At 53.0% G+C, this 26,034-nt stretch overlaps 1 protein-coding gene and 1 pseudogene across 1 annotated transcript in view; both read left to right on the top strand.

The window, feature by feature from the left end:
* The window catches only part of LOC148773512 (uncharacterized), a 2,217-nt gene extending 2,024 nt beyond the window's left edge, over nucleotides 1–193 (top strand). Inside the window, 1 exon segment of the mRNA XM_088834318.1 lies at nucleotides 1–193. This exon segment is cut by the window's left edge and continues 524 nt beyond it. Coding sequence (XP_088690444.1) covers nucleotides 1–193 — 193 coding nt within the window.
* Nucleotides 194–5,437: 5,244 nt separating this feature from the next.
* LOC148773511 (heat shock transcription factor, X-linked member 3 pseudogene) lies at nucleotides 5,438–7,363 on the top strand (annotated as a pseudogene).
* The last annotated feature ends 18,671 nt before the right edge of the window (nucleotides 7,364–26,034 follow it).

Here is a 26,034-nt window from a genome sequence, read left to right as displayed (position 1 = left end):
GGAGGCGTACTTGGAGTACCAGCAGGTGCCTGATAGAGACCCTGCCCACTACGAGTTCCTGTGGGGTCCCCGGGCCTATGCGGAGACCAGCAAGTTTAAGGTATTGGAGTATCTGGACAGAGTGGGTTGAAGGGATCCCAGCTCCTTCCACCCCCTCCACAGAGGCTCAAGGGTGGAGGAAGAAGGACCCTGAGCCAGAGCAGCAGCCAGGCTCCTTCCAGGCCCATGTCCAGCAGCTTGTCCTGGGGGACAAGAAAGGAGTCTTATCCTTCCCTCCATGATTGAAGAGGGACCAGTCAGCCTTCTCAGCAGTGAGAGCACAGCCTGTTGGGGGAACTCGATGTGTGGCATCTTTGTGTTCCTGTTCTCTACAATGACATGGAGACTCATTTCTCTTTTCTTTAGGAATTTTTCAAATATTATTCCTTTTAATAGAAGACACTGTGTTTCAGTATCTAACAACGTCAGTGACGTTGATCACAGTGTGTTTGTACTTAGCCAGTTCAAGAACAAGAGTTTTGCTGTTTTATGAAAGAGATTGGGAACTCTTCCATTTTATTTCATGGTCCTGCACAGCATAGTATGGAATTAGAATTAGAACGATTTTGGAAATGTGAACTTACTTACCACATTGGTTGTTGGAAGAATTAGAAAATAAAAAGTGATAGTTGGAATTCTTGCTTCTTAGACTTTTTGCATGTCATATTGCAAAGCTAAGGGATCTCTGTTTATTTGGATTTGCCTGGGATATCTAAGGAAATAGCAGACAATTAGTTTGAGTCAAGTAGCCCCTGTTCCTTGGCTCATTAATTCCCAAGACCTTCATGGATCCTCTGCTCCGTGAAAGGCCTTGTTTTAGCAGTGGGGACACTAAGAGAATCAGGACACCCCCACGCCTAGAGTGATGTTGGTCTAGGAGCCAAAGTCATGTGAGGTTTGTCCTAGGGGTGAGGAGAAACTGAAATGGGACGCTGCTGTGTGACATCCTTCTGCATCTTGGATAAACCCCAGAGGGATCTCTTTCTTGGGGAGGAAGGGGTCCTGCTATTGACCACAGGGGCAAAGTATGAGTTTTCTCTACCCGCTATCTGCTAGGAAACCTGCAGAACTCCGGTCACACTCCCTTGAAGTGATGACCAGAAATCCATAGACTGACCCTCACTTTCCTGGTCCCACGGAGCCAGAACCCAAGGTGTTAATTAGTTTTTAATTATAGACTGTAACTGGCCATTGTAATCAAGGACTTGACATTGGTTGGGACTGAAGTTATGGAAAGTAAGGGTTTGGATGGAAAACCAGCTGGGATAGAGGCAAAGAGAGGTTCTTGCTTCAATTTCCTGGAGCATCTTGTCATGTCCTGCTGGAACATTCCTCCACACCCAAATTTAACAGGTCCTCTAACTGCAAATGGGCATTTCCTGGTAGCTGAAAAAATAAAGAATCTGGTCACAATGTGGAGACCTGGGTTCGATCCCTGGGTCGGGAAGATGCCCTGGAGGAGGGCAGACAATCCAGTATTCTTGCCTGGAGAATTCCAGGGACAGAGGAGCCTGGTGGGCTACAGTCCATGGGGTCACAAAGAGTCAGACACGAGTGAGCGACTAATACTATGGTCCACAATGGTCTAACTGGAACAGGTACATAGTTTTATGTATGAAACATCTTGTTTGGCTGATTAGCTATTCTGCATCCTATTGAGGTGCATATTGTTTGACACACCCTGGATCACAAAGCCTCCAACCCCATCCAGTCGAAGGTGGAAGAGTGTCTGGGGGCAACAGTGTGAGAGATTCCTGCCCCACCATCACAGTGCCTGTGGCTTTCAGACCCTGCAAGCTCAGTCTCGTCCCTTGGGCACATCCTGCAGCCGAACACACAGGGCTCCTCACACCTGCTCGCCTCCAAGATGAAGAACTGAGACTGTGGGGCTTGGGCATCTTTGCAGGACCACGTGCTAGTGAGGGCTGGGGTGGGCTCAGAGCCCTGGTCTCAACTCCTCTGAAGCCCCCGTCCTTCCCGCCCACCCCATGCCAAGGCCCGACCTTCTGACTTCTCACACCTTCCTCTTCTCAGTGCTACAAGATGCCTCAGATGACAAAAGCTGGCCCAGGGAAGGAGGGGACAAGGAGACTCAGAAGCACTGCTGGGGCTGCTCTGTGGTTTGCTGGGAATTGACTCTGCCGGGGGCCAGCATCTCTGTCCAGTCCCAGTGCCTCGCGCGTGAGGGCAGCGCCCTGTCCCTGCTGCCGCCATGGGGCCTCCTGCCCAACTGAACCTGCCAGGCTGACCAGCTCCTCACTGAGCAGGACAAAGGGAAGATCTGACTCTATGGCCCCAGCACCCACTGGGATAAGGCCCCTACAGGAGCCTTCTCCAATACGGGAGGGAAGGTAACATGGGTGGACCCCTGAGGCCCCAGGTCTCCCCACCCTCAGTGAGGGAGGGGAACAGCTGGAGAGACTCTGGGCTGGGGATACCGGGGCTGGGCCACCAAGCACAGGGACAGGAAAGTCAGGCTGAGAAAGGCAGGTATTGAACATCACGAGGGCTTGTGTGTGCACAACACAAGTGTCCCGAGCCATGGCTGACAAGAACCCTCGGTGACACACAAACCCACTGCCAGGGTATGGGTGGTGCCTCGGGGAGGGAAACCAGGAAAGGCAGCTCCCTCAGGACCCAGGGGGCAAGGAGGGGCCCCGAGTGTGGGGGTGGGACGGTGCAGCAGCAGGAAAGGCCACCTAGCCAGGCTGCCCACAGATACCATGGCCTTCCGGCCCCTTCTGAGGAGCCACCAGGGGCCCCCACCGATGTTCACAGCCTCCAGAGTCATGTCCCAACTGGAGTAACCGACCTGAAGGAATGCTTTGTAAACATGTTTAGAAGCAAAAAGGCCAGGGAGCAGGCCCAAGTCAAGGCCTGGAACTCCATCCACTCTGCCAGTCCTCAGCCCGAATGACCCCTGGGAGGGCCTCTTCCACACCCTCTTAGCGGTCCCCTTTTAGAAACCAGGCTGTGGCCCTCACACAGGGAAAATGAGCCTGCTGAGTGGCAGAACTGAGGGACAGTGCCCTAGGGTCCTTGCACATAAGTCTTTCCAAGGTGCCAGTCTGTCCCCTACATGGTGATGTTGAAGAACAGTGGCCCACAAAGGCCAGAGAACACGCATCTCCAAGCCCACCGCTCAACTGTCCACTTATAGGGAAGACAGGTGACTCTCATTAGGACTTCCTCGAGTCCCACACCCAGACTCTCACCCATTTTCAAATACAGGTAGACAGGGCTTTCCTTTGGTCACATCTAACTCAACAAGTCACACATGTCCCTGGGAGTGAGTGCATGAAAGGAGGCCCATTGCAAAGCACCTAACCCAAGAGCCAGAAAAATCACCTGATGGACCTGGATCTGGGTAAGGGAGAACAGGTCCACAGTGGTGGAAGGGGACAGGGGCAGGAGCAGAGAAGAGGACCAGTGAAATGCTTATTTTCAACAGAACAGGCTGTACCCTGAGCCCCCAACCAAGTCCTTCAAAGGGCAAGTACCCATGGAGACCCAAGTTGGACATGGGAGGCCAGGACTGGGGGTAGCAGAAGCACAACCACCCCACTGACAAAAGGAAATAGGGCTTTTGAGGCAGCCTCAAGGGAGGCTGAGTCCGAGGCTTTGGGAAAGGGGATGGGGAAAGCACACACACAGGTTTTCCCATATTGAGCACTCTAGGGCCACAAGAGCAGTCGTGATGGGAAGAAATGAAAACTGAAGACAACAGCCTGTGATCCGCAGCAGGATGAGGTCTGGGGCTGGGCAGAGCTCGGGAGGCTACAAGCTCAGCGGAGTGCCTGGCTATGCTCTCCCACACGGCCTCCTTGGGAGTCTGTATCTCAGGTGCTTGGGAACAGTCAAATGGAACATGAGGCTCGAGCACAGCCCGACTCTGGGGAGAATTCAGCGTGAGGGGCGGTGGGGGCAGGACAACAGTACTCTTGACTTTGGGGCCATCTGAACACGACCTACCAACCAGCAGCGCCAAATGGAAGAGACCAAAGCCAGAAGAGGAGGAACGATGGGGGAGGCACCAACTCAGGCTAGGCCAACCAGGACACTACAGACCCCACCTTCTGGGAGGGACAGCCGCCAGGGTCCCATCTGACTCCTGGGGTCTCTCTCAGTGTTAGCCGAGCTAGGACTCACCGGGGCCTGGCTCTTCAAGAAAAGCCTGCCACAGGCCTGCCCGTTACTAGGGAGGGGAGTGAAGCCAGGAGCACATTTGTCAATCCATCGAGGGCCTGACCTCCTGAAACAAGGCGTCTGGCAGCAGATGGAAGCCTTTTCAGGTAACCTGAAGCATACTTTTCTGTACTTTCAGCGAAGAGACAAGCTGGGGATCCCATCTCCTTTCCCATCCCCCCTCAGCCCACTGGGCCAGGACTGTCTCTGCACATCACCTCTGTGACATCGTGAAGGAATTAAGGAAGCTGACTGTCAGGAAGCATTTAACAGGAGGCTTCCTGTGTGCTGTTTTGGATCTGTCATGAATCCTCTGTCCCTTATTAATTCCTGAATATTCGGGAATTAAGTGGAGTAGCAAACTACTCCTGGGGGCTGAGGAATGCATGCATTTCCTTCATTATTTTTTCCATATGGTGATAAGTAACTATTTACGACCCTCTTCCTTTTTATGAACCATGTGGTAAAAGTGATTATTTACAACCCTCTCTCTTTGATAGGGATCGCCTTATGTTTTCCTTGGTAATTTGTAAGTCTGGACTTTTGATTTTTATCTTTGCTGAAAATAGCTACCTTGTAAGACAGTATATATACTCTCACGATGTTGAATAAAACACCTTTGCTCCATCAGAGCCTGGGTCCCCATGTCTTTCGCGCTCTCTCTCTCTCTCTCTCTCAGGCTAATTCTCTGGAGCGCAGAGGCTCATTGAGCTCACTTTCTTGCCTGGCCTTCTAAGACCCTCTCGAGGAGGCGCTCTGTGTCTTCACCCCCTCGAAAGGGCACCTGGTCGAGACAGACAGCATTAAGACTTTCATCCGTGAACTGAACCTGTATGTTCAGTAAAATCTGCCCTTCAGGTCGCTCTGCACGGAAGAAGAGGATGATGGTAATGTAGAAAGTCCCGTACCAGGGCTTTTATCGGTTTTCTGCATAAACCAAGGAATATCAGCCTCTTTCTCTCTCCTTTACTTTCTTATCTTCGACTCCGGACCACCAGGTTCTGGTCCATAAAAGGACTTCAACAGCTGACCACTTAATTGGCTGCATGGCCCACAGCTGAGATTCTAGAATCTCCTGACAGTATTTATTGTCTGAGGCTCTTCTGCCATGAGCGTTCACTGGTTGGGTAGAGAATGCTCCTGAGCTAGACTGGCTTCATGGTTAGTCAGAGTTCTGACGAGACATGCACAGCCCCGCTGGCCGCATCAACTGATGGAGAGGCCCCAGCAGGGCACCCCCCTGATGTCTCCCCAGATCCACACGTGGATTCAGGGGAGGCTTTGGAGAAGCTATGGGACCAACCTGAAAGTTCAGATCTGGGCTCCCAACAACCCGCCCCTACAGAGCCTGAACCCAGAAACAGCCCATGAGGAAGAAAACAATGCCTTCCTCAGGCTGTCCTTCCCCAGGAAGCTCTGGATGATCGTGGAGGATGCGGCCTTCACCTCTGTGCACTGGAACGACGAGGGAGACACGGTGGTCATCGAGGCAGATCTCTTCCAGACAGAGGTCCTCCAGTGCAGAGGCACAGAAGGATCTTCGAGACAGACAGCATTAAGACTTTCATCCGTGAACTGAACCTGTATGTTCAGTAAAATCTGCCCTTCAGGTCGCTCTGCAGGGAAGAAGAGGATGATGGTAATGTAGAAAGCCCTGGGGAGACTAGACTAGACGAGCTGAGTGTTGGACAGGTTTCATTTCCCAGGAGAGCTTTTCTCTCGTGAGAGGGTGGTTAAGGAAAGAAGAGAAAGCAGGGCCTGTCGTGTGCCACCATCCCCTAGACAGGATCCATAGGGGTGACTCCAGACCCCGAGGGGTCACTTGAGGTCAGGGAGTGCTGGTAACACATCGAGGCCAGCAGTGGGGGAGCTCTAGGGTGTGCACTTGCTAGGGCCTTATAAGCTGCCAGGAATGAAGAGCCCTTCAGTTCAGTTCAGTCGCTCAGTTGTGTCCGACTCTTTGCAACCCCATGAATCACAGCACGCCAGGCCTCCCTGTCCATCACCAACTCCCGGAGTTCACTCAAACTCATGTCCATCGAGTCGGTGATGCCCTCCAGCCATCTCATTCTCTGCCGTCCCCGTCTCCTCCCACCCCCAATCCCTCCCAGCATCAGAGTCTTTTCCAGTGAGTCAACTCGTCGCATGAGGTGGCCAAAGTATTGGAATTTCACCTTTAGCATCAGTCCTTCCAATGAACACCCAGGATTGATCTCCTTTAGAAGGGACTGGTTGGATCTCCTTGCAGTCCAAGGGACTCTCAAGAGTCTTCTCCAGCACCACAGTTCAAAAGCATCAATTCTTCAGCGCTCAGCTTTCTTCACAGTCCAACTCTCACATCCATACATGACCACGGGAAAAACCATAGCCTTGTCTAGACGGACCTTGGTTGGCAAAGTAATGTCTCTGCTTTTTAATATGCTATCTAGGTTGGTCATAACTTTGCCTTATCTCCATACTTAAGCAAGGCCAGGATGGTGGTAGGGAGGAGGGCGGTGAGGAATGGCCATTCTCCCCCACGGTGGCTAAAATGATTCATTTCCTTTCAGATCTATTGCAACTCCAAGTTTCAGAGAGACAAGCCACTGCTCCTGCAGAAAATCTAGAGGAAAGGCAACCCCAGAACAACTGCTCAGCCCGCCACCAGCACAACAGCAGCCCCAAAGAGAAAGAAGCAAGTGGTGGTGACCAAACATTCTCCTTGATTTCATCACAATGAGTCCACCCAAGAGGCTGACAAGAAGGTCCAGAAGGGAACCCCAACTGTTCACAGAATCCCCGGCCAGTGCTCATTTCTGTTTTGTGGCCTTTGGTTTATAGTCAGTGTAGCCCGGCAGGCTAGGGAAAACCATCTCCCCAGCAAGCTGGGCAGCCCCAGCAGAGAGTGTACGTCCAGCAATTCCATGTCTGTATCCCCGGCTACTGCTGGAAGTGACAGCACAGGGCAACTGCCCAAGAGCCCCCCAAGGTACCCAGATTATGGTTCGGTGATGACTTTGTACAAACCTATGATTCCATCGTGAAGGTGGCCATTTCAGTTGTGGCCCCAAATGAGGCCCCTGAGGCGGACGAGGAGGAGGAGTCCTCAGATTACACGTGTGCCCTCTGTGACCAGTTAAAGGACAATTCCAATCCCTGAGCTGCCAGGTCCTAGGGACACTCAAAAGCATTCTCTTGTAAGCAAAAATCTATTTCTAGCTCTAATAAAGTACAGCAAAGCTCCACAGGAGTAAATAAAGAGCTGAATGAGAAGTGTGAGTCTGTGTTCTGTCTGTCCATGTTATTCACACACAGCACTGGGTGAGCCCGATGAGGCTGGAAGCTCACGCCCCAAGCAGGCCTCAGTCTGGTCCCCATGGTCCCTTTTCATCTGAAGCAATTGCATTTCACGCGTTCAGCCAAGAGTGTGGATCCCGAGGATGGGGGGGGGGGCGTCCCTGGGCCTTGCCTGTCACACAGCAGAGGACCCAGTCCGGCTGCTTCTGATGGGGGTGTCACCTTCCATGAGTCATGCACACTGAGGCCGAATGGGCTCCTCCTGGGTCCGCTGATGATGCCACATATTTCTGATCAGCAGCTGAGTGTCCCCAGTTCCCAATCTAGGGGCATGCCCAAGAGGCCCACTGGATAGCAGAGTCACTCGACCTGCCAAGGGCCTTGCAAACACATGACCCCAAACCCAAAGACAAGTACGAGATTTCCACAAGCTTCACACCAGCCCTTGTTGCTCTGCCCTCATAGTTGTACTTAGGATCTAGGCGATGTGTCCAACATACACGCCCTGGTCTGGACATAGGCCCAAGTGCCCAAGCATCCTGCAAGCCTGGTAACGCAGAAGTGGGGGTCACAGAGGGCTGGCTCTTTCCATCTGTCTCCACGCTGTCTACTGACAGGCGTGTGGTGAACCAGAGGACCCATCCATCACATGTAGTCTGTGGGGAAGTCAGGAAGGAGGGCAGGGCAGGTGGAGAGAGGCACTTGGCGAGTTCTAAGACAGAGGGTCCTGAAACTCTTGGAGCACTGAGGAGGGAGCACGGGTCCCCCTTGGCTTTGCAGCCTAATATCCTGCCTCTGGTCCTTTCTCAGCACAGACAGGCACAGTCCTGGGCTTGGCTTCACCCCGACTCCCACCCCACCCCTCAGGTCCCAGCCCCATCACTGCCCATGCTCTGAAGATCCCCCATGTTACTCTAGGCCTGCTGAGGGCAGATCTGTGCTAACCAATCTGGCCTTGGCCCTGGGGCCACCCTGGACAGCCCTGCCAGGTGTCTTCCCCAAGCCTTTGGGAGCCACCTTCCTTGCAGCCCTTCCCACACTACTGCCTCCACTGTCAGCAGAGGCCCTGGGCCCTGCCCAGACCCTAGAGAAAGAACAAAGGAGAGGAGGAACTTCTGTGAAAGGTGTGCTTCCTGTCCTCGCCAGGGCCTGGGATGGAACCATGCAGGAACCACAGAATTTAAACCTCAAATAACCTGCTAGGTTACTGTCATATCTTTCCTTGGCTGAAGAGGTGCCAAGGCATAGAGAGATAGCCCATGACTGCATGGGACCTGACCACAGGCAATCCATCTTCACTTCTATCCTTGTACTTAGAGGGGCGTCCCTGTTTACTGGAGTGGGGGAGAGGCAGAGGAGCAGAGCCAAGGCCCTGAACCTCAGCAGGGTCTCAACACCTTGCAGAGCCTCTGTGTGCATGTGGCTGTGAGGATGGGGACAAGGTCCCTGAGGCAACCAGCCCAGGGCCTCCTGGGCCTTTCCTTCCCCAAGTACAGCAGAGTCACAGTTGAGGCCCCATGTGATGTGGCTCCTACCCTGGCAGCCTGCTCTCCTCACCCCTGGATTCCCCCCGCCCCCAGCAGCCATGAAGACCATCCTTCCATCCTAGGAACATTCCAGTGTATTCCCATCTGAGAGCCTTTGTAGCGTGTGAGGAGTCACATCATGTCCCCTCAAATCCAAGTGCTGGAATCTCAATCCCAAATACATCAGCGTGACCTTTCAGACAAAGGAAAGGTCTTCCCAGAGGTCTAGCGAGCTCATTAGGATGGACCCACCTCTAACAGGATGGCTGTCCCCATACAAAGGACACATTTAGAGACAGGCACACAGGAGAAGTGGGGTGAAGAGGAAGGCAGAACTCTCCAAGCCCAGACACGCCCATCATGGCAAGCAATGCCCCAGAAGTGAGGGAGGAGAGATGGGACAGACTCTCTCCACAGCCCTCACAAGAGCCAACATCAGTCAACACCTCAGCCTTGGCTGCCGGCTTCCTGAACCAACACGATTCATAGTTTGAGCCCCCTTGCCTCTGACCCTGACGTGACTGCCAGCAAATGAAGACAGAGGGTCAGCCCTATCCAGACATCTCTCTGTAGGTGGGGGGTGGGGGAATGACTTCCTCTCTCCCAGCACCTTGGGCACACTCCTCAATGTCTGCACAACTTCATGTGTCTGTTTTCACCCTTACACGGTGTCTGTTTACACCTCCCAGTGCTGGGGGTCCCACAAGTTACTGATACTTCCCTCCTGATAGAAGGGAAGGGAAAATTCATTCTGGCAATACAGCCACTCAACATGACCGCACACTCACTGACTGAAGAGCCATTCAGGAGGAGGCCCGGGCCACAGGGCACACACCCGAGGTGCTAACACATGCCAGCAAACTGCCTTCTGCAAAGGCTTCCCCCGTGATCACTCCCCAAACCACTGGCAAGGTTGCCACGTCCTCACACACTGGCTGGCCCAGAGCATCATCATCCCGCTGAACCTCTGTCCACCTGCTGGGTGACAAAGGGTCACCCTCTTCACTGGATCTGGGCTAGATACCAGGGAGCCTGGCTGATCCCTGGGGTTTAGCCATTGCTATGTCCTCTCATCGGAGAAGGCAATGGCAAGCCACTCCAGTACTGTTGCCTAGAAAATCGCATGGACAGAGGAGCCTTGTGGGCTGCAGTCCATGGGGTCGCTACTGGTCGGACCCGACTGAGCGACTTCACTTTCACTTTTCACTTTCACACATTGGAGAAGGAAATGGCAACCCACTCCAGTGTTCTTGCCTGGAGAATCCCAGGGACGGTGGAGCCTGGTCGGCTGCCGTTTATGGGGTCGCACAGAGTCGGACACGACTGAAGCGACTTAGCAGCAGCAGCATGTCCTCTAATGGGGTATGTGACTGGATCCATGGCTTGCCCAGTTTCCACCATTCAGTGTCTCAACCAACCCAACCCTTTCCTCCTGGGTGCCACCAAATCTCAACTGTGTGGGTGGGATCCCTGAGCAAGAAGGGGCTGCAAGCGCTCCTACCTCTCAAAGCAGAGGGTGCCTGTTTGGTGGCCAGAGGAGAAAACCCTCTTCCGCCTGCTTGTCTGGGCATCTTCACCTGCACAAGGACCAGAAGAACAGGGAGAAAACCACCTGTGACAAGACAGCGATGTTGGACAACTAGCCACCTCATTTTTCTTCTGAGAAGTGCCTCAGACCACAGGGACCCAGGAGGGCCCAACCGATGTGAAACACACGTGCAGGTTCCCTCAGGGTCTGTTTCTGCTCATCACAGCAGCTGGCCTATCCTCATGCGGCTGGGACAGGGCTCCCACGATGCCTCAGCCCGCAGCACAGAAACCCATTCCCCAGGAGTGATGGTGATTTACAGCCCAGGAGACCCCACGAGGAACAAGAGAAAATGACTTCTCCCCTCACACTGTCACTCTGGGAGGATCTGGGGACCTGCCGAGTCAGTGGGCCAGCCTCCATGGACTCGTGGTTGGGCGCCACCAGGAGGGGAACCATGGACAAGCAGCTGAGCCCTGCAGGGTCAGGGCCTGGTGGGGTTGGCTCGCCAGGGTCAGGTGGCGCTTGCATGCGGTCACAGTCCAGGGACAAGCAGGAGGCTGGAAGGAAGTCAAGGATGCCTTCATATGTGGCCCAGGGCAATGCCAGGACACACACTTAGAAGGATGGCGGGCATGGACTGTGGCCGTGGAGGGGACCAGAAGGTGCAGTGTGGCTGCCTGGCAGGCACTCCTGGTCGCAGAGCCTGGAAAGCCTGCCCGGAGGTACCTTCTGTATATGAAGCAGGTCCCGCCTTCCTGCAAGCAGAGTGAGTCATGGGCGCTTTGGGATGGCCGGGCTGCAGCCACCAGGCAGGACAGTGGTCCGCCACCGACACCTGAGACCTCTGACAGGTGAAAGCGCAAGCTGGCCTTGGTCGCGTCCTGCCCACAAGCACTGAAGCCCCTGATTTCCGGTGTATGGCTTTCCATACTCACGTAGGCACACACGTAGGAACAAACGTGCATTCCCTTGCTGGCCCTGTCTGCTAGGAGACAAAATAGGAGCCTCCATGCTCTGAGAAGCCTGGAAAATTAGGCCGGAAGGAGCCTCGAGACCCGCAGCCTGGAGCGAAACCTGGAGGAGGATCAGCAAGTGAGCGGCCGGCAGAAGAGAGGGGCGGAGGTGGCAGGAGCAGGGCGAGGAGTCTGGGGTTGAAGTGTGGGAAAGACCTGGGTGAGGAGGAGATTCTGGAGAAGGAGGCAGGGCTGGGGCAGGGTGGGGTGGTGCCCCTGGGGAGCTGGGCTGGGGTGGAGCAGGGCAGAGCTGGCAGGGATGGAGCTGTGGGCCCAGGGAACCCATGGAGGCTGGGCCTGTCCAGCTCCTTGGCGGAGGCCAGACCATGCCCTTTTGAGCCCTTGCCATAGGTGTCCACTCCCCGAGGCTCGGCGAGAGTCAGAGTGACAGCGATCACATGTGAGCTTCAGAGTGGACCCCAGGGGCCAGGGAAGCCGTGAGAGGCGGGGCCTCTGGGCAGAGTTCCCCATCCCTGGGCTGAAAGCGCAGGCCAGCTACCCTCCAAGCCACCCTGGGGCTGCTGGCCAAGTGCTGAGAAATAGTCTGTTGTTTTTTTTTTTTTTTTCTTTTTGGCCGATGAGAAGGAAAATCCTCACTGTGTCTCCTGCTGCCCCTGGGACCTGATGTCTCAGGGAAAGACAGCTTCGCCTTCAAAGCTATTTCCTGAACTGTTACTCTCATCTGGAAGCTCAGCCCACCCAGGGCAGCCACCTGACTCTGCTGCTGACTGCCGCCCTCCCTGCTGTCTCCTTGCCTCCCAAGTGCCTGATCAGAGTAAAGGTTCCTTTTCTTGTCCCCACTGCTACTAGTGGAGCTCAGGCCTCATGGCCTGGGGCCAGTGCTGTCAGCCTAGGCTCCCCACTTGCCTGGACCCCTCTCGTCTCTTCTCCTCCAGTTGCACACCATTGGTTCTGTGTCACACCGCACGCACTCTGTCCTTGTCAACCCCGGATTAAAAGTGCAGCCAAGCCCTCTCCTGTTTCAGCTCCAACATGGCTTCCGGTGGTCTCAGGTCTCCTTCCTCATCACCCCGCACTCTGGGAACCTGTGCTGGCCCTGCGCTCTGCACAGAGCACATCCGGGACCCCATACTTTCTCGTGCAGTTCTGTCCCTGGACCACTGGCTCCTCTTGTCCTGACAACCTATTGTCCTCCTTCCAGGTACAACGGTAACGTTCCTTTCTCCATTCACTCGAGTACCAGGTGCTCTCATCTGGGAGTTCTGGGGCACTCTGCCATTCCTCCTGGCCGCCTTTGCCCCTCTCTTCCTCCCAGACTGTGGCTGCTGTGCATGAGTCTGGAGCCCCCGAGGGTCACCGAGTTCCAGGAAGGCAAGGTGGGTGTCTCCCTGGTTCCCATTAGCCAGGGACCCAAACAACTGTTGCCGTGGGAATGTTGAGTGGCGGAGCAGTGCTTTCCCTTCCAGCGTGCAGCCTGTTCTCTCCTTGCAGAAGCCTCTCGGGCACAAGTTGAGGGGCAGAGGCTGCCTCCTGGATTTGAGGCCTCAGCATTGCAGGAACCTGAGCAATCACCACACCCAACTCCCTCATGCTGGCGCCCTACCCCTCACCCCAAGAGTGGTTACCAGCTGCCTCCAGACACCCCAGAACCTCCTGGTAGTGGTTTCAGATCATGAGGGAGGGTCCTGTGAACAGAGGGTGGGCCGCTGCTCTTCCTCCAAATCCTGGTTTTGAACGAGACCTTGCCCAGTGAACTGGAGCTCTATGATGTGTGGCTGCTGATGGGGGCAGCTGTGAGGACCTGCTCCAAGGTGTTTCTCCGCACCCATCCCTTCCCTGCTGCTGACCCCAGCTCTCCTCACGTGCCCACATGTGCGGACCGAGCCACGGGGAGTGCTGCCTCCCACTCCACCTGGGTCTCTGAGGCTTGGTGAGGGTTCCACGTTGCTCCTGCTGTGCATTTGGGGGCAGCACTGGCCTGGGACAGGCTCAACCCAGATTCTGGTTTCCCTCGTGTCCTCTTTGAACGATGTGGTTTCCTCTGTGAAATGCCTGTTGCCCATCTCTCCACTGAGCTGTGTGTCCTTTCCGTACCGAGTTTCAGGCACTTCTTTTGGGTCTGGGTGCTCATCCCACCCTGGTTGTCTGTGTTTCAGATTCGTCCTTTTCTGTTTGCAGGCGAGTGACAGACTCAGTATTCACCTGGCCTCTCGGAGCTGTAAGTGCCCCAGAGGTCGGCGCGTTTCCCTCAGGCCCTCCCGCTGGGGGCCGCAATCCACCTCCAGGCTTGGAACCTGGGGCGACTAGTCCCCGAGGAGACTCTGCCCTGGCGTCCAGCACTCTGCCCATGAGAGAGGGCTCCTTCACGTCCCTGTCAGTCCCTCGGTCCCTGCCTAGCTTTAGTTCTGGGCCTTGGGCTCCTGCACACTGGACAAGCCCGGGAATGGCTGTATAGCTCCAGGAAGTTGGCCAGCTTTCCCCTCTGTCCCCAGGGCAGCTCCTGTTGGCTGTGTTCCTCTCCATACATCCCAGATGGAGGGGCCAGCCTGAGAACTGGACATGTTTTTTTTTTTTTTTCATCTCAGTTTCACTGCAGTATCTTGAGAGGACACGAGTGGCCACTTTGCTGCCACTTCTTGGGGTGCTGCCTGCCCAAGGAATGGGACACTGCCCAGGGGGACCTCAGGATCTTCTGTGAGCCTCTGGTGTTGCCCTGCTTGCATTCACATCACAGGCCTTTATATCACATCTGAGCTGGGAGCTGGAGATGCTGGTTTGCGCATCTCCATCACTCCAAAGCTCTGGGGTCTACGTGCTCTTCACTGTCTTCTGTCTGGGCAAGTTGGCCACAACCCAGGCGCCAGGCCCCCCAGCAGTGGAGCAGGCTTCTGGACACCAGGCTGAGGGCCACTGAACGGGTCCAGGTGCTTTGTTTGAGAGATCGAGGAGCAGGGAGGGCTGTCTCGAGTAAGCATTGCCATCCCATACTCATGGTGAGAGGACTGCTTGAGTGGACTCTCATGCTCTGGGTGGGAGCCCCATAGAGCTACCCTTTGACTACTCGCCTGCCCACCATGATGACTTGGCGAAGCACCCAGAGGATGTGAGGAGTCAGGAGCAGAGGATGCCCATAAAGTGCCACCAGAGGTGAGAAGGTTCTCCAGCTCATGAGCGGGGCACGTATCCTGCCTCTTTTTCTGTGCATTTCTCTCTTACTCACTGGAGTTCACACAGGGTTTCTGTTTGGCCTTACCATTCTTCGCTCACATCACATGTTTCCCCAGGTTCTGAAGGACTCTTCGACAGATGTGTCACCAAGCCCTGCACTTGGCTCTGGGGGATACTGCATTCCAGGCGCTCCCAGCTCAAGACAGACTGATGAATCCTCGGTACTGGCCCTGTGTCCCTTGCCCCTTGACCCCCTGTGCCCAGAAACCCCAGCCCAGGGGGTCCTCCCGACATGGCTGCAGAGTAAGAATTACCTGGGTTTCTCACATCAGTTTCAAATTGGCCCTGGGTCCAGCACCCTCCACCCCTCAGGTGGTCCCACCTCCCTGCGTGGGGTCACTGACGCAGAGCCCAAGGTCCTTTTGAGAGGGGCTGGGGTTGTTCCCATGCCTGTTCACCGTGGTCCTTCCCCTGGGACCAGCCCCATCCCTGTTCGTCAGTTCCAGATCTGAGAACTGGCTCAGGGGCCAAACCTGGACGAGGGATCTTGACCTGTTTACTGGGGCGGCTGCTCTTGGCCTCAGTGTTGTTTGGGACTGTACCTTGATCCATTGCCCACCCATCGAGCCCCAAGGAGGCCATGTTGTACTGATCACCTGCCCCGCTCTGTGGATCTGGCCTCCTGGGCAGCGGCAACCCTTGTGATGGCCCCTGGCTCCTGGCTACTCACTACAACCCCATGATCTCTGCTGCAGTCCCTGGGCAGTGGGAACGGGGGAAGGAGGTGTCGTCCGTCTCCCCATTGCCAGGCCTGGTGAGCTCAGCCTATGTTGTGTGGTGACTTCCCTCTGCTTGGTGGCCGGGCAGTAGGTGACCAGCTCTCCATGGTTCCTGGGCTCTCCTGGTGATAGTGCTGTGGGTCCTGCCACAACTTGGGGTGGCGAGCTCCCCTGCTTCCTGGGACAGAGGGCACCTGTGAGGGAGGGCTCCAGTCCCATTTGCTCCCTTGGGGGTGGGGATGGGGGTTCTTCAGCTCATTGTGGGGTGGGGTGGGTGGGCTGCTGCCACAGGCTCAGAAGTTCAGAGACGTCTGGGTAGTTCTGGTCTCCAGGGGCCTGCCTCCCGGTCTCCCTGGCCTTCGTGTCAGGGATGCAGGTTTTCCCAAGAGGACCTCTGATGCCAGCGGGTCAGGGCTGCCTTGGTGGAATGATCAGTGTCTTTGAGGTTCAGCCACTCCTGTTGAATCCTGGGCTGATGTTTGTCCACTGCCTGAGGTTTTGTCAGCTGCCGGGGAGACCCTGGGCCACCCCCTGTTTCTCACTGTTCTTCACTCTGAGCTGCTCATCCCCTGCTGACAGCAAAGCAAAGACGTCATTTCCCTCTATTCCCCACCACGCTCCACAGACCTGGATCTTCTCACCTGCCTGGGAATCCCTCTCCCCCTGCCAGGCCAGCACAAGTTCTAGCAGCTGGGCTGTGGCCTTGAGCCCAGGGCTGAATGCACACCGACTACCCCCAGGATGGGTCCTGATAAACAGTGGGGCAGGGGATGTCAACCCCGTACCAAGGCCCCATCTCGCCACCTCTCACCAGGGCCAACCTCCTTAGGATGGGTCCTTTGTGAGGCTATTCCCGGTGGTGGGGTGGGGGGAAGTTGGTGCCAGAGGCTGGCTAGGGACTCACCACGAACGGGACAGGGAGCAGGCAGAGTTGGGCAAGGCATCCCTTCACCTGCAATATTGACCGGGCAGTTCCTGCCAGCCTGTCGGGAGGTGCAGAGCACAGGCATTAGAGGTGTCCACAGTGGGCCCCGGTGGCTGGGCCCTCACAGTGCCTGAGGCTCGTGATTGCTATTGACCGAGCAGGAGAACTAAAACCAGGAATTGGTACCTGAGCGGTGGCTGTGTGTACACAGAGGATGCCAAGTGCCTTTGCCTGGGTGGCACCATGCTCTGCCCTGCTCACAGCCTGGGGGAAAGGGCTCTTAGCATCTTTCACAACAGACAGCTGCTGGATTGGGCAGGAGAACTCTTTCCAGTGCACTGGCCACCCAGCCATCAGCTAGACCAGGCGTAAGCACAGCCTGATTGTAGAGGGCATGTCTGCGAGCCAGACCTCATGAAGCAACACGCGTTCAAGTCCAAGGACACCCTTCCTGCAAGAGGCTCCTCCACCATGCAGGGCATCAGGTGTCCACTCACCCCTGCATCACTCAGGGCTGGGGGGTTGGGAGGCTGGAGTGCATCTTCCAGGCAGACCTGGGAAGTGCAGAGCCTGAAACGAGGCAGAGGTTGGGGAGCAAGAAGAGTGGGGAACCAACCACTGCCTCACATCAAAGGACCATGGAGGGGGTTTTTAGATGGGAGTGCCATCTGGATTGGGCCTTGTAGTGAAGAGAGTCACCTTGGCTGGGAAATTGGGGAAGGGCCCCCCGATGGGTCAGACCCATGGAGGGAACTGAGCCCAGGTGTGTAGCTGGAACAGGCAAGTCTGTGTAGGGTCCCCAAGCTGACACCATCAGTTCAGGTCCCCCCGAGGGATTTTTGGCAAAGGATTTCTGGAGACTCTGATATACCTGTGAAGTTTCTCATCCACTGCCTGCAAAGACAAGGCTGCGTGCTGGTATGTGCAGCACTATCCAGGTAGGCTGGGCAGGCTCTGGTCCTCCACAGAGGTGGTGTGGGAGGAAGCAGAACCTCCGTTCTGCCATCTCAAACCTGGATTGATCCCCAGCACCACCACTGCTGGAGTGTGAGTCTCAGCAAATCACCCCTTCTATGAGTCTCCATTTCTTTATCTGAAGGATGAGCACAGTGTGGAATGTCCCCATTAGGAATAATCCTATTTGTCGGTGCATCTGATGGGAGTGAGTAGGTCATGGGATGTAAATCTATAAAATTTGCTATCACACGAAAGCAATCTATAAACCAGAAAGCACCTACTATGAATAGTGGTTGAAGAGGCATCTCTTTTCCCAAGAGAACTTTCCCCAGAATGAGTGGGAATGCAGGCTTGTACCTTGAAGCCTGCAGCTGGGAGACAGGCAGACAGTGAAGAGTGCCCAACTCGGAAAGGAGGAGAACATGGACACTCAGTCCCAAAGGTCCTATAGGATGTGACCTGGGTTGGGACTTAAGGGCCATTGGTGGATTTTGAGCAAAGATGTATATAGTGACCCCTGGGGACAGAAGGCAGTGTGAGCTGAGTCAAACTGACAGGCTTTGTGAACTGGGGGCTGCACCATGACCAGGAATCCATAAAGCTGGAAGCCTCTTCCCTGAACTGTGCAGGAGTCAACATCTGCCTGCGGCCTCAGGTCCATGATCTTCTGTTCACCATTCCGTCACCCAGAACACTTCAGCAGCCAAGTGTTTTCAGCAACTTGATCTAAATAAACCCTTTTGGTAGTCACACCAAAAATGGATGATACCAAGAAGCTATTTATAGCATCCTGAATTTTCTCTGTGTATCCCACTTGGTAATAACAGTCTCATGGTTCACTGCAGCCATGTCAGTGTGTTTGCCAGACCTTGCCTGCATATTGATGATCTCTGTGTCACTGTTAATGATTTTTAAATCTCTAAACTCTTGTGGTCCCCAAGGCTTTTGGATAAAACATTAGGCACAAGTGACCCTAGCTCCAATAAGACCCAACACTTTCAGAGGACTGACAGAGGCCCAGGGATATTGGATGCGTTACCTTCTTCCAGCCTTCGGCCTGCAGGGATGCCCTTCCTGAGACAGGCAGGACTGAGGGCCAGCCCTAGTTCAACCTGGATGACTACACACCCCACCATCTGCCAAACTGCCTCAGAATGTGGACTCTTTTGGTACCAACCATGGTCTTCTGTGGTAGAAATGGGAGCTAAAAAGAGGAAGGACCCTTGGCAAGCACAGAATTCCAGTTGTAATTCTGGAAACCTGTACACCATCTTGTTTCAGGACATCCGGAGCCCTGTGTGGTCTCCCACTACTGCCCCACAAAACCTGGGTGCACCCACACAATTCTGGGGTGTTAGCGTGATTCAGGAGTCTCTGGTTTTGAGATACGGTCAATGACACCGGAAGCTCAGCAGCATCAAACTCACCTCGTTGACTTGCTTTCATAGCACACGTCTGAAGCGCCGATAGGAAATGCAGGTAGAGGAGATGGCGGAGAGGGCATTGTGCTGCTGCTGGTGCTGCTTGCCCCCTCTGTCTCAGAATCCTGTGCATTAACTTTGGACAGGATGGAAAGCGGCCTTCAGGGAGTAGCACCCGGCCCTCACTTGCAACATGCTTGGTAGCTAATCATATCCTTCGGATTAACCTGGACCCCAAATTGCAAAGGCCATGTTTTCCCTGAGCAAAACTGTGGTTTTCTGTCAGCCCATGATCTGGAAGCTGTCTCTTGCTTGCCCACCCCGGCTTCTGTGCCCCGGTGACCCTCCAGGTTCCCTGGTTACCCGTGAGGGTGTATGGCCTTCAGCCTCACAGCGCAGGGCTGAGCAGCCCAGATCAGTGTCCTTGCCTGGATGTGCCCTTGGCATTGTGGCGTCATGGCTCAGAGGCCAGGGTTTAAGATCTTGAACCAGTGCTGACTCTTTTCCAGCCTCAGTTTTCACATCTGTATGCTGAGTGTAGTAACAGTGCACAGTTGCTGGGACAGCAGGGAGGGTTCCACGAGTTGAAAGGTTGGGATAAATTTGGTGTGCAAAGATATTATGAGGAAGAGAACCAGGAACACTGCTGGGGTCTTTCCTCTGCTTTTGGGACTTACCATTGTTTGACAAGGGCAGAAAATAGTGCTCCATGCCACCTTGTCTCCAGCCTCCAATCGCGTCCCTCTGGGGTTCAGGGGACAGTTTTTAAGCAGCTTCCTGTTGGCAGAGCACCATTGCCGGGAGAAATATCAATAAACTCAGATATGCGGATGACATCACCCTTATGGCACAAAGCGAAGCGGAACTTAGGAGCCTCCTGATGAAAGTGAAAGAGGATAGTGAAAAAGCTACCTTACAACTCAACATTCCAATAACTAGGATCATGGCACCCAGTCCCATCACTTCATGACAAATAGATGGGGAAACAATAGAAACAGTGAGAGACTTTTGGGGGACTCCCAAAATCACTGCAGATGGTGACTGCAGCCATGAAATGAAAAGACACTTGCTCCTTGGAAGAAAAGTTATGAACAACCTAGACACCATATTAAAAAGCGGAGACATTACTTTCCCAACAAAGGTCCGTCTAGTCAAAGTTATGGTTTTTCCAGTAGTCATGTATGGATGTGAGAGTCAGACCATAAAGAAAGTTGAGCACTGAAGAATTGATGCTTTCGAACTGTGGTGTTTGAAAAGACTCTAGAAAATCCCCTGGATTGCAAGGAGATCCAAGCAGTCCATCCTAAGGGAAATCGTTTCTGAATATTCATTGGAAGGACTGATGCTGAAGCTGAAACTCCAATACTCTGGCCACCTGATGCAAAGAACTGACTCATTTGAAAAGACCCTGATGCTGGGAAAGACTGAAGGCAGGAGGAGAAGGGGATGACAGAGGAGGAGATGGTTGCATGGCATCACCGACTCAATGGACATGAGTTTGAGTAAACTCCACGAGTTGGTGGTGGACAGGGAGGTCTGGCATGCTGCAGTCCATGGGTTTGCAAAGAGTCGGACACAACTGAGCTGAACTGATTGAGGACCAATGGCAGCCGCCAGTTCCTATTTTCAATGCAAATTGAAGCAGAAATGCGGTGGCTTAAATCATAGAACAGGTGTTTCAGATTAAACATTAGGTGAAATTTCTTTTTCAGATGGATTTGGTAAACTCTGGAATGGATTGTCATGGGAAATTTTGAAGCTTCTTTTTCCAGAAACTTTCAGAAAGAGGATAGATATTCATCTGCCTGAGACGGTTGAAGTATAATCCCATCTGGAGATGTTCTGATGCACTGGCTTCAGGTGGGAATAGAAGGGAACAGTGATCACCTTTCTACTGAGGTCGCCTGACCAAGCGTTTCATTCCACTTTTCAGAGCATTTCAGCATTACTGATTTTATCTGATTTCAAAAGTTATGCATGTTCATTACCTAAATTCAGAGGATACAGAAACATGTGAAAAAGTAAATCTCAAACAAAATCCTGTAATTTAGAGGTAACCAAATATATATTTTTTTGGCCTATATATTCTCCAGACAATTTTTTGGACATTTCACACAGAATTTTCCAAAAAAAAGTATCACACTGCACAATTTGTAATCTAGCTTTTGTACTTATTATATTCTGGGCTCTTTCTATACCACCAAATATGGCTATATATCATTTTTGGTAGCTAAAGACAATTTCATGATATCCATGTAGCATAACTTATTTAACCAGGTTTCTACTGTGGAGGTTTAGGTTGTTTTCCCTGGAAATCCCTGTACATACGTCCTTGTGGAGTTGTCCAGTCATTTCCTAATAATAAATTCCTGGAAGTGAAATTGCTGTATAAGGGTATGCCTGTTTAGATTTTTCCTACCTATTGCCAGATTCCCCTCCAGAAAGGTCAGATCAATGTGCATCACCATCAGTAATGCTTGAGCGAGTCTGATTTCCCTTTTCCTACATGACATTAACTACTGTCCATGTTCACTGGATGTTCTCAGTGTTTTAATATACATTTCTTTGAGTTCTAAAAACATTGAAGTTCTCAAGTTTTCTATTTCTTTTGTTAGTTGCCTTTTGTCTTCTTTATGCATTTTTCTATTGGGGACCCAGATAGATAGATGGACGGGGTGGGTGGATGGATGGACGGATCACTTTTTGTTGTGTGACTCTTTGCAACCCCGTGAACTCTAGCCTGCCAGGCTCCTCTGTCCATGGAATTCTCCAGGCAAGAATACTGGAGTGGATGGCCATTCCCTTCTCCAGAGGATCTTCCCCACCCAGGGATCAAACCCAGGTCTCCCGCATGGCAGGCAGATTCCTTACTGTCTGATAGACAACAAAGATGAGTGAGCAGGAGGATGCAGGAGTGTGATCCAAAAGAGTCATGACGTCTTCCCCAGTTCCCAGACCAGAGTCAATTGTCAGACACAGAATCCATTGACCAAACGGAAGGAGGGATCCTTATGAGTAGAGACTCTGCAACACCCTGGCAGATGTATGCAGCCATCAGTCCCCAAGTCTGTCCCACAAAGAGACCCACATCGTTCACCTTGGTGACTGAACGTGGGCAAGAGAGGAAAGACGCAAACATTGTAAGGATGTCTAGAAACGGGATGCTGTGGGAAGTGATACTCGGGCCTTCACTCCGTCAATGTCCGCAGTGGAGTGGGAGCATGTGTGCACCAGGAGCATATGGAGGTGTGGCCTTGATCTGACCCAGAGAGCTCCTGCCTGCCACCTCCAGATGTGTGATTAGAACAGATGGGCTTGATGATGGGCACAAGCCCTTAATGCATGCAAGGCCATTAGTATAGACACTATCAGAGCAGGGGAGACCAAGTGCACTCCCTGCACCTTGACTGTGAGAGTAAATACAAACCAAGATTTCCTCTGGTTTGGGAGATGTGAAACATCAATGACACCCTTAACACCAAAAGGGATGCAGGGAGGAGGTCCCCACCATACCTCCTCAGCGGTCTGGACCCTCCTCAAACCTAAAGGCTCCTAAGGAGGACTGTGGACCACCACCCACTCGATAGCAGCTGCTTTGCCAGGTTTGTTATCTTTACCGGAACACATGGCCACCTCCTCGCATACAGCATGCAGTCATTGGTCCTCATGAGCTAGGTTCTGTCAGAGCCACAAAGGGAGGCGACTGCAACAGTAATCCACCACAAAACAGAAGTGGCGTCTCTGAGGAGATCAGACCCAAGCAGGGCCATAGATTACAAGAAGGTGAGCTAAACCCCAATATGACCTGCAAATGTGTCACACGCACCTCTGCCACAGTTTATTCCTGGAGATTAATGGACCAGGAAGCTCTTTCCTGACCAGCTGCTGGGGGTGTGGAAATGCTGAGCATAGCTGAGGGGTGGGTTGGCTGAACTGAAACTTCAGGTGGAAATGGACTCCTGCTGCAATACCACCTCCACCACATGTGGCCATAGAGACGGTGGCGAGCAGAAATCCACTCCCAGTGGATGCAACTTAAGATGGTGCCTCTAGGGATCCACTATATATGGATAAAAGAAATGGCCCGAGCCAAGAATAAACATGGGCTTAAAGACGATGGAAAATGAATTGGACAGCCAGGCAGTTACTTAGAATGAGAAACTTTGGTAGATTGCCACATGTAGGTTTGGAGAAGGGGTACATCAACGAACCTATAGGAAGGGGCACCAAAAAGGAAGATATTTGCACTGCCTCTTACTACTCACAAAAGCATGCAGCACACAAGAGGCAAGGAACATCGATGAAGACCCAATGCCTGAAGAACTGAGAGCGCCCAGCCTCTGTCAGTGGTCCCTCAGGGCTGCACAGTGCTCTCATGTGTGGAGGAGCCATGGGGCCGAGGATGAGGCTGCATCTGGGCTCAGCAGCACAGGCGCCACCTGCAGGCCAGATGAACTATGGCACCTACCAGGTGTTTGCCCTGCCATGGACAGAGAGTGATGCTGACCCCTCAGTGGCACCGTCCCTCCAGAAGATCATTGAGCCACTAATGGTGAGTTGATCACAACATCTCACTTCCATCCTTGAAGGAGAAGAAGTTCATCTTTACTGAAATCGATAGGTACACATTCTAGATGTGGGTTTCGCTTTCCTGCTTGCAGCACCTTGTCTGGCACCACTATTTGAGGGCTCACAGAAAGCAGAACTGACTGACACAGGATATTTCACCAAGCCGTCCAAGACCAAGAGATCCTCTAACAGCATACCAGGGGCTCAGAGGACAAGCGGCCATTTGATCCAAAGTTGCTATCTCAGCCCCCAACATCCAGAAGCTGCTGGTCTTCTGGAACAGTGGAATGGCCTCTAAAGAGCACACGTGGGGTGCACACTGGGATATGAGAGCCTGTGATACTGGGGTGTCACCCTTCAGGGACCGGACATGCTCCACATCTGTCATCCTTAGTTCCCCACGAGGTAGGATGCATTTTCCTTGAACCAGAGGGTAGAGTGACCCCACTGATCACCACTTCCACTGACCCATGACCCCACCTACAACCACTCCAAGATCTATGACTCCCGGCAAGGCCACTCCCAGTGACTCATGACCCCACCTGCCACCACTCCCAGTGACCCACAAGGGAAGTTGTGCTTCTGGTTCTTAAGAGTAAGTTCTGTAGTTCCACAGCAGGGATGTCCACATTAGCCACATCTAGCTATTTACATTTGACTTCACATTATGTTAAGTAGAAGGCCAGGCCCTGGGACACACTAAGCACACTTGAGTTCACAATACCCAGGCTCATGTGGCTACTGGTTACCCTACTGCTGGTGGTGACACACGACAGGCTGTTCCCAAAGCAAGAAGGTTCCCCCAGGAGACACGACAACAGTCCTACTGACCCATGAGCCATGGTTCCCATCTGGGCACTTTGGGCTCCTCCTGCTAGGGGACCAGCACACACACAGAGAACTGTTCCCGTCCTGACAGGCAGAGCTGACCTTGATCCCAAGGAGTGTGCGGGTTACTCTGGCACAGGGGGAACAGAGAGGAAACTTCTCTAACAGCCAGGTGAGGTGTCTTGGCTTCCTGTTCCATTTCAGTGATGAATTGACAAGTCCAAGAGCAAGGGTCTGAGAAGGGCATCGGGCCCAGGGCTTCAGAACCTTGAGGGACACAGTCTGTATTACCTCACCAGGGGAGCCACTGGAAATGGCCGAGGTCCTGGCTGAGAGTGCAGGGGATTTAGAACGGATCTCAGGCAAGAGAGAGTGACTGTCAGTTGTGGTGCAGCAGCTGCTGCAACTGTGAGGGCCCAGCATTTGTCCAGTCTTTCTCTCTGAGCTTCTTTAGGAGGAGTGGAGACCAACCAGAATCCTCAAGGAGCTGTCCTCAGAGGAGGCCAACTCTCCGGATGGAGGGAGTGTATGTCAGTTTTGGGAGGGGTGGATTATAGTGGATGCTGTGGTGCCACCCAGATCTCCTCTTTGTCACTAGCCCACTCATTTGCCCAGGGCCACCGGTGTTGGTGGATGAGGACTCAGAGCAAAAGTTACCCTCCACTGGAGGGGCTGCCTCCCTGGGGCAGCTCGTTGTGAGAGACTACTCACGGAATCAGTGTGGGGAGCATACAGGGGCCTGAACCCCTCAACTTTATTAGGTTGATCTCTGCAGCGTCTTCCCTTTTGATGTCTGCCTTCTGAAAATTACTATGTTCATCATGCTCTGAAATGGCACCGGAAGTGAACAACGGAATGAAATGCAAGTTAGATACAGAGACTTAGCCTTTGGAGGTTGAAGTCATGGGCAGGGGGATCCCTCTGCCCTGTCCAAAGTCAAGGAGTATGACTTCAAAGTATTTGTGTTGGACTCAATCACAAAGCTGTATATATCTCAAGGCTTCTGTGTCCTGATGGTTATTTTGGCAAGTCACATCATCTTCTTGTCCCAGCGAATATATGGAACAGAATTAGTAAGCATTTACCAGTACTATTATGATGAAAGTACTTATGCATCACACAGTAAGGCAGAGGAGTATGGATGGATGGACTCCAAGTTAAACATTTTCAACTGGCCTCCTGTTTGCATTTCTTGGGACACAAAGAAGTGGGCTTCAGGCTGGATACTTACAAATGTTAGTATTCCCTGTGACAAGGGATAGTTTGCTACAGTTGAGGCACTTACAATCCGCCTCCTGTTTGCTCTCTGAAATGAATAAAACAATAGAGACAGCGTAAATAGCCCGGGTTTGTCTGTTATAAATACTTAAAGTAACAGTCATGGCAAGGACAAAGAGGGGCAAAACCCTGTTTGAGTAAAAGATAAAATATCTCCACTCCCCCAACTTTTGGGACAAGGGAGACACCAGACATGTGAAAAAAGGCTCCTTGTGGGTCAAAAGTCAAGGGATAATGCCAGAGCATAATGAGTCTTGATCCTCACGGAAACCTTCACTTCGAGATCCATCTTGGCTGAGGGGTGTGTGTATGATTGCAGGGGAGTGTCCCAGGGTAGGTCAGGTGTGGAAAAGAAACCAGATAATTGGCCTGAAGGAAGACAAAAATCCAGAAGGACTGCCTTATATAAATGACTCTACCGCCTCTTGACTGTGCTCCTGCTCACCAGGTGTGACATCCACACTTTCTCACCAGGATTGCATCTCTGCCTTGTTTCTGTCTCAACTAAACTATTTCTTTATGTGCTCTCCCACTTGTTGTGTTGTTTCTAACGATACACTTTGTACCTGCATTTACAG

Source organism: Moschus berezovskii, chromosome X, assembly GCF_049115385.1.
Source record: "Moschus berezovskii isolate FMDL1 chromosome X, NW_MosBer_1.0, whole genome shotgun sequence".
In the NCBI taxonomy this organism is placed as follows: domain Eukaryota; kingdom Metazoa; phylum Chordata; class Mammalia; order Artiodactyla; family Moschidae; genus Moschus; species Moschus berezovskii.
The sequence above is the reverse complement of the archived record's forward strand: the minus strand, read 5'-3'. Positions and strand labels throughout refer to the sequence as shown.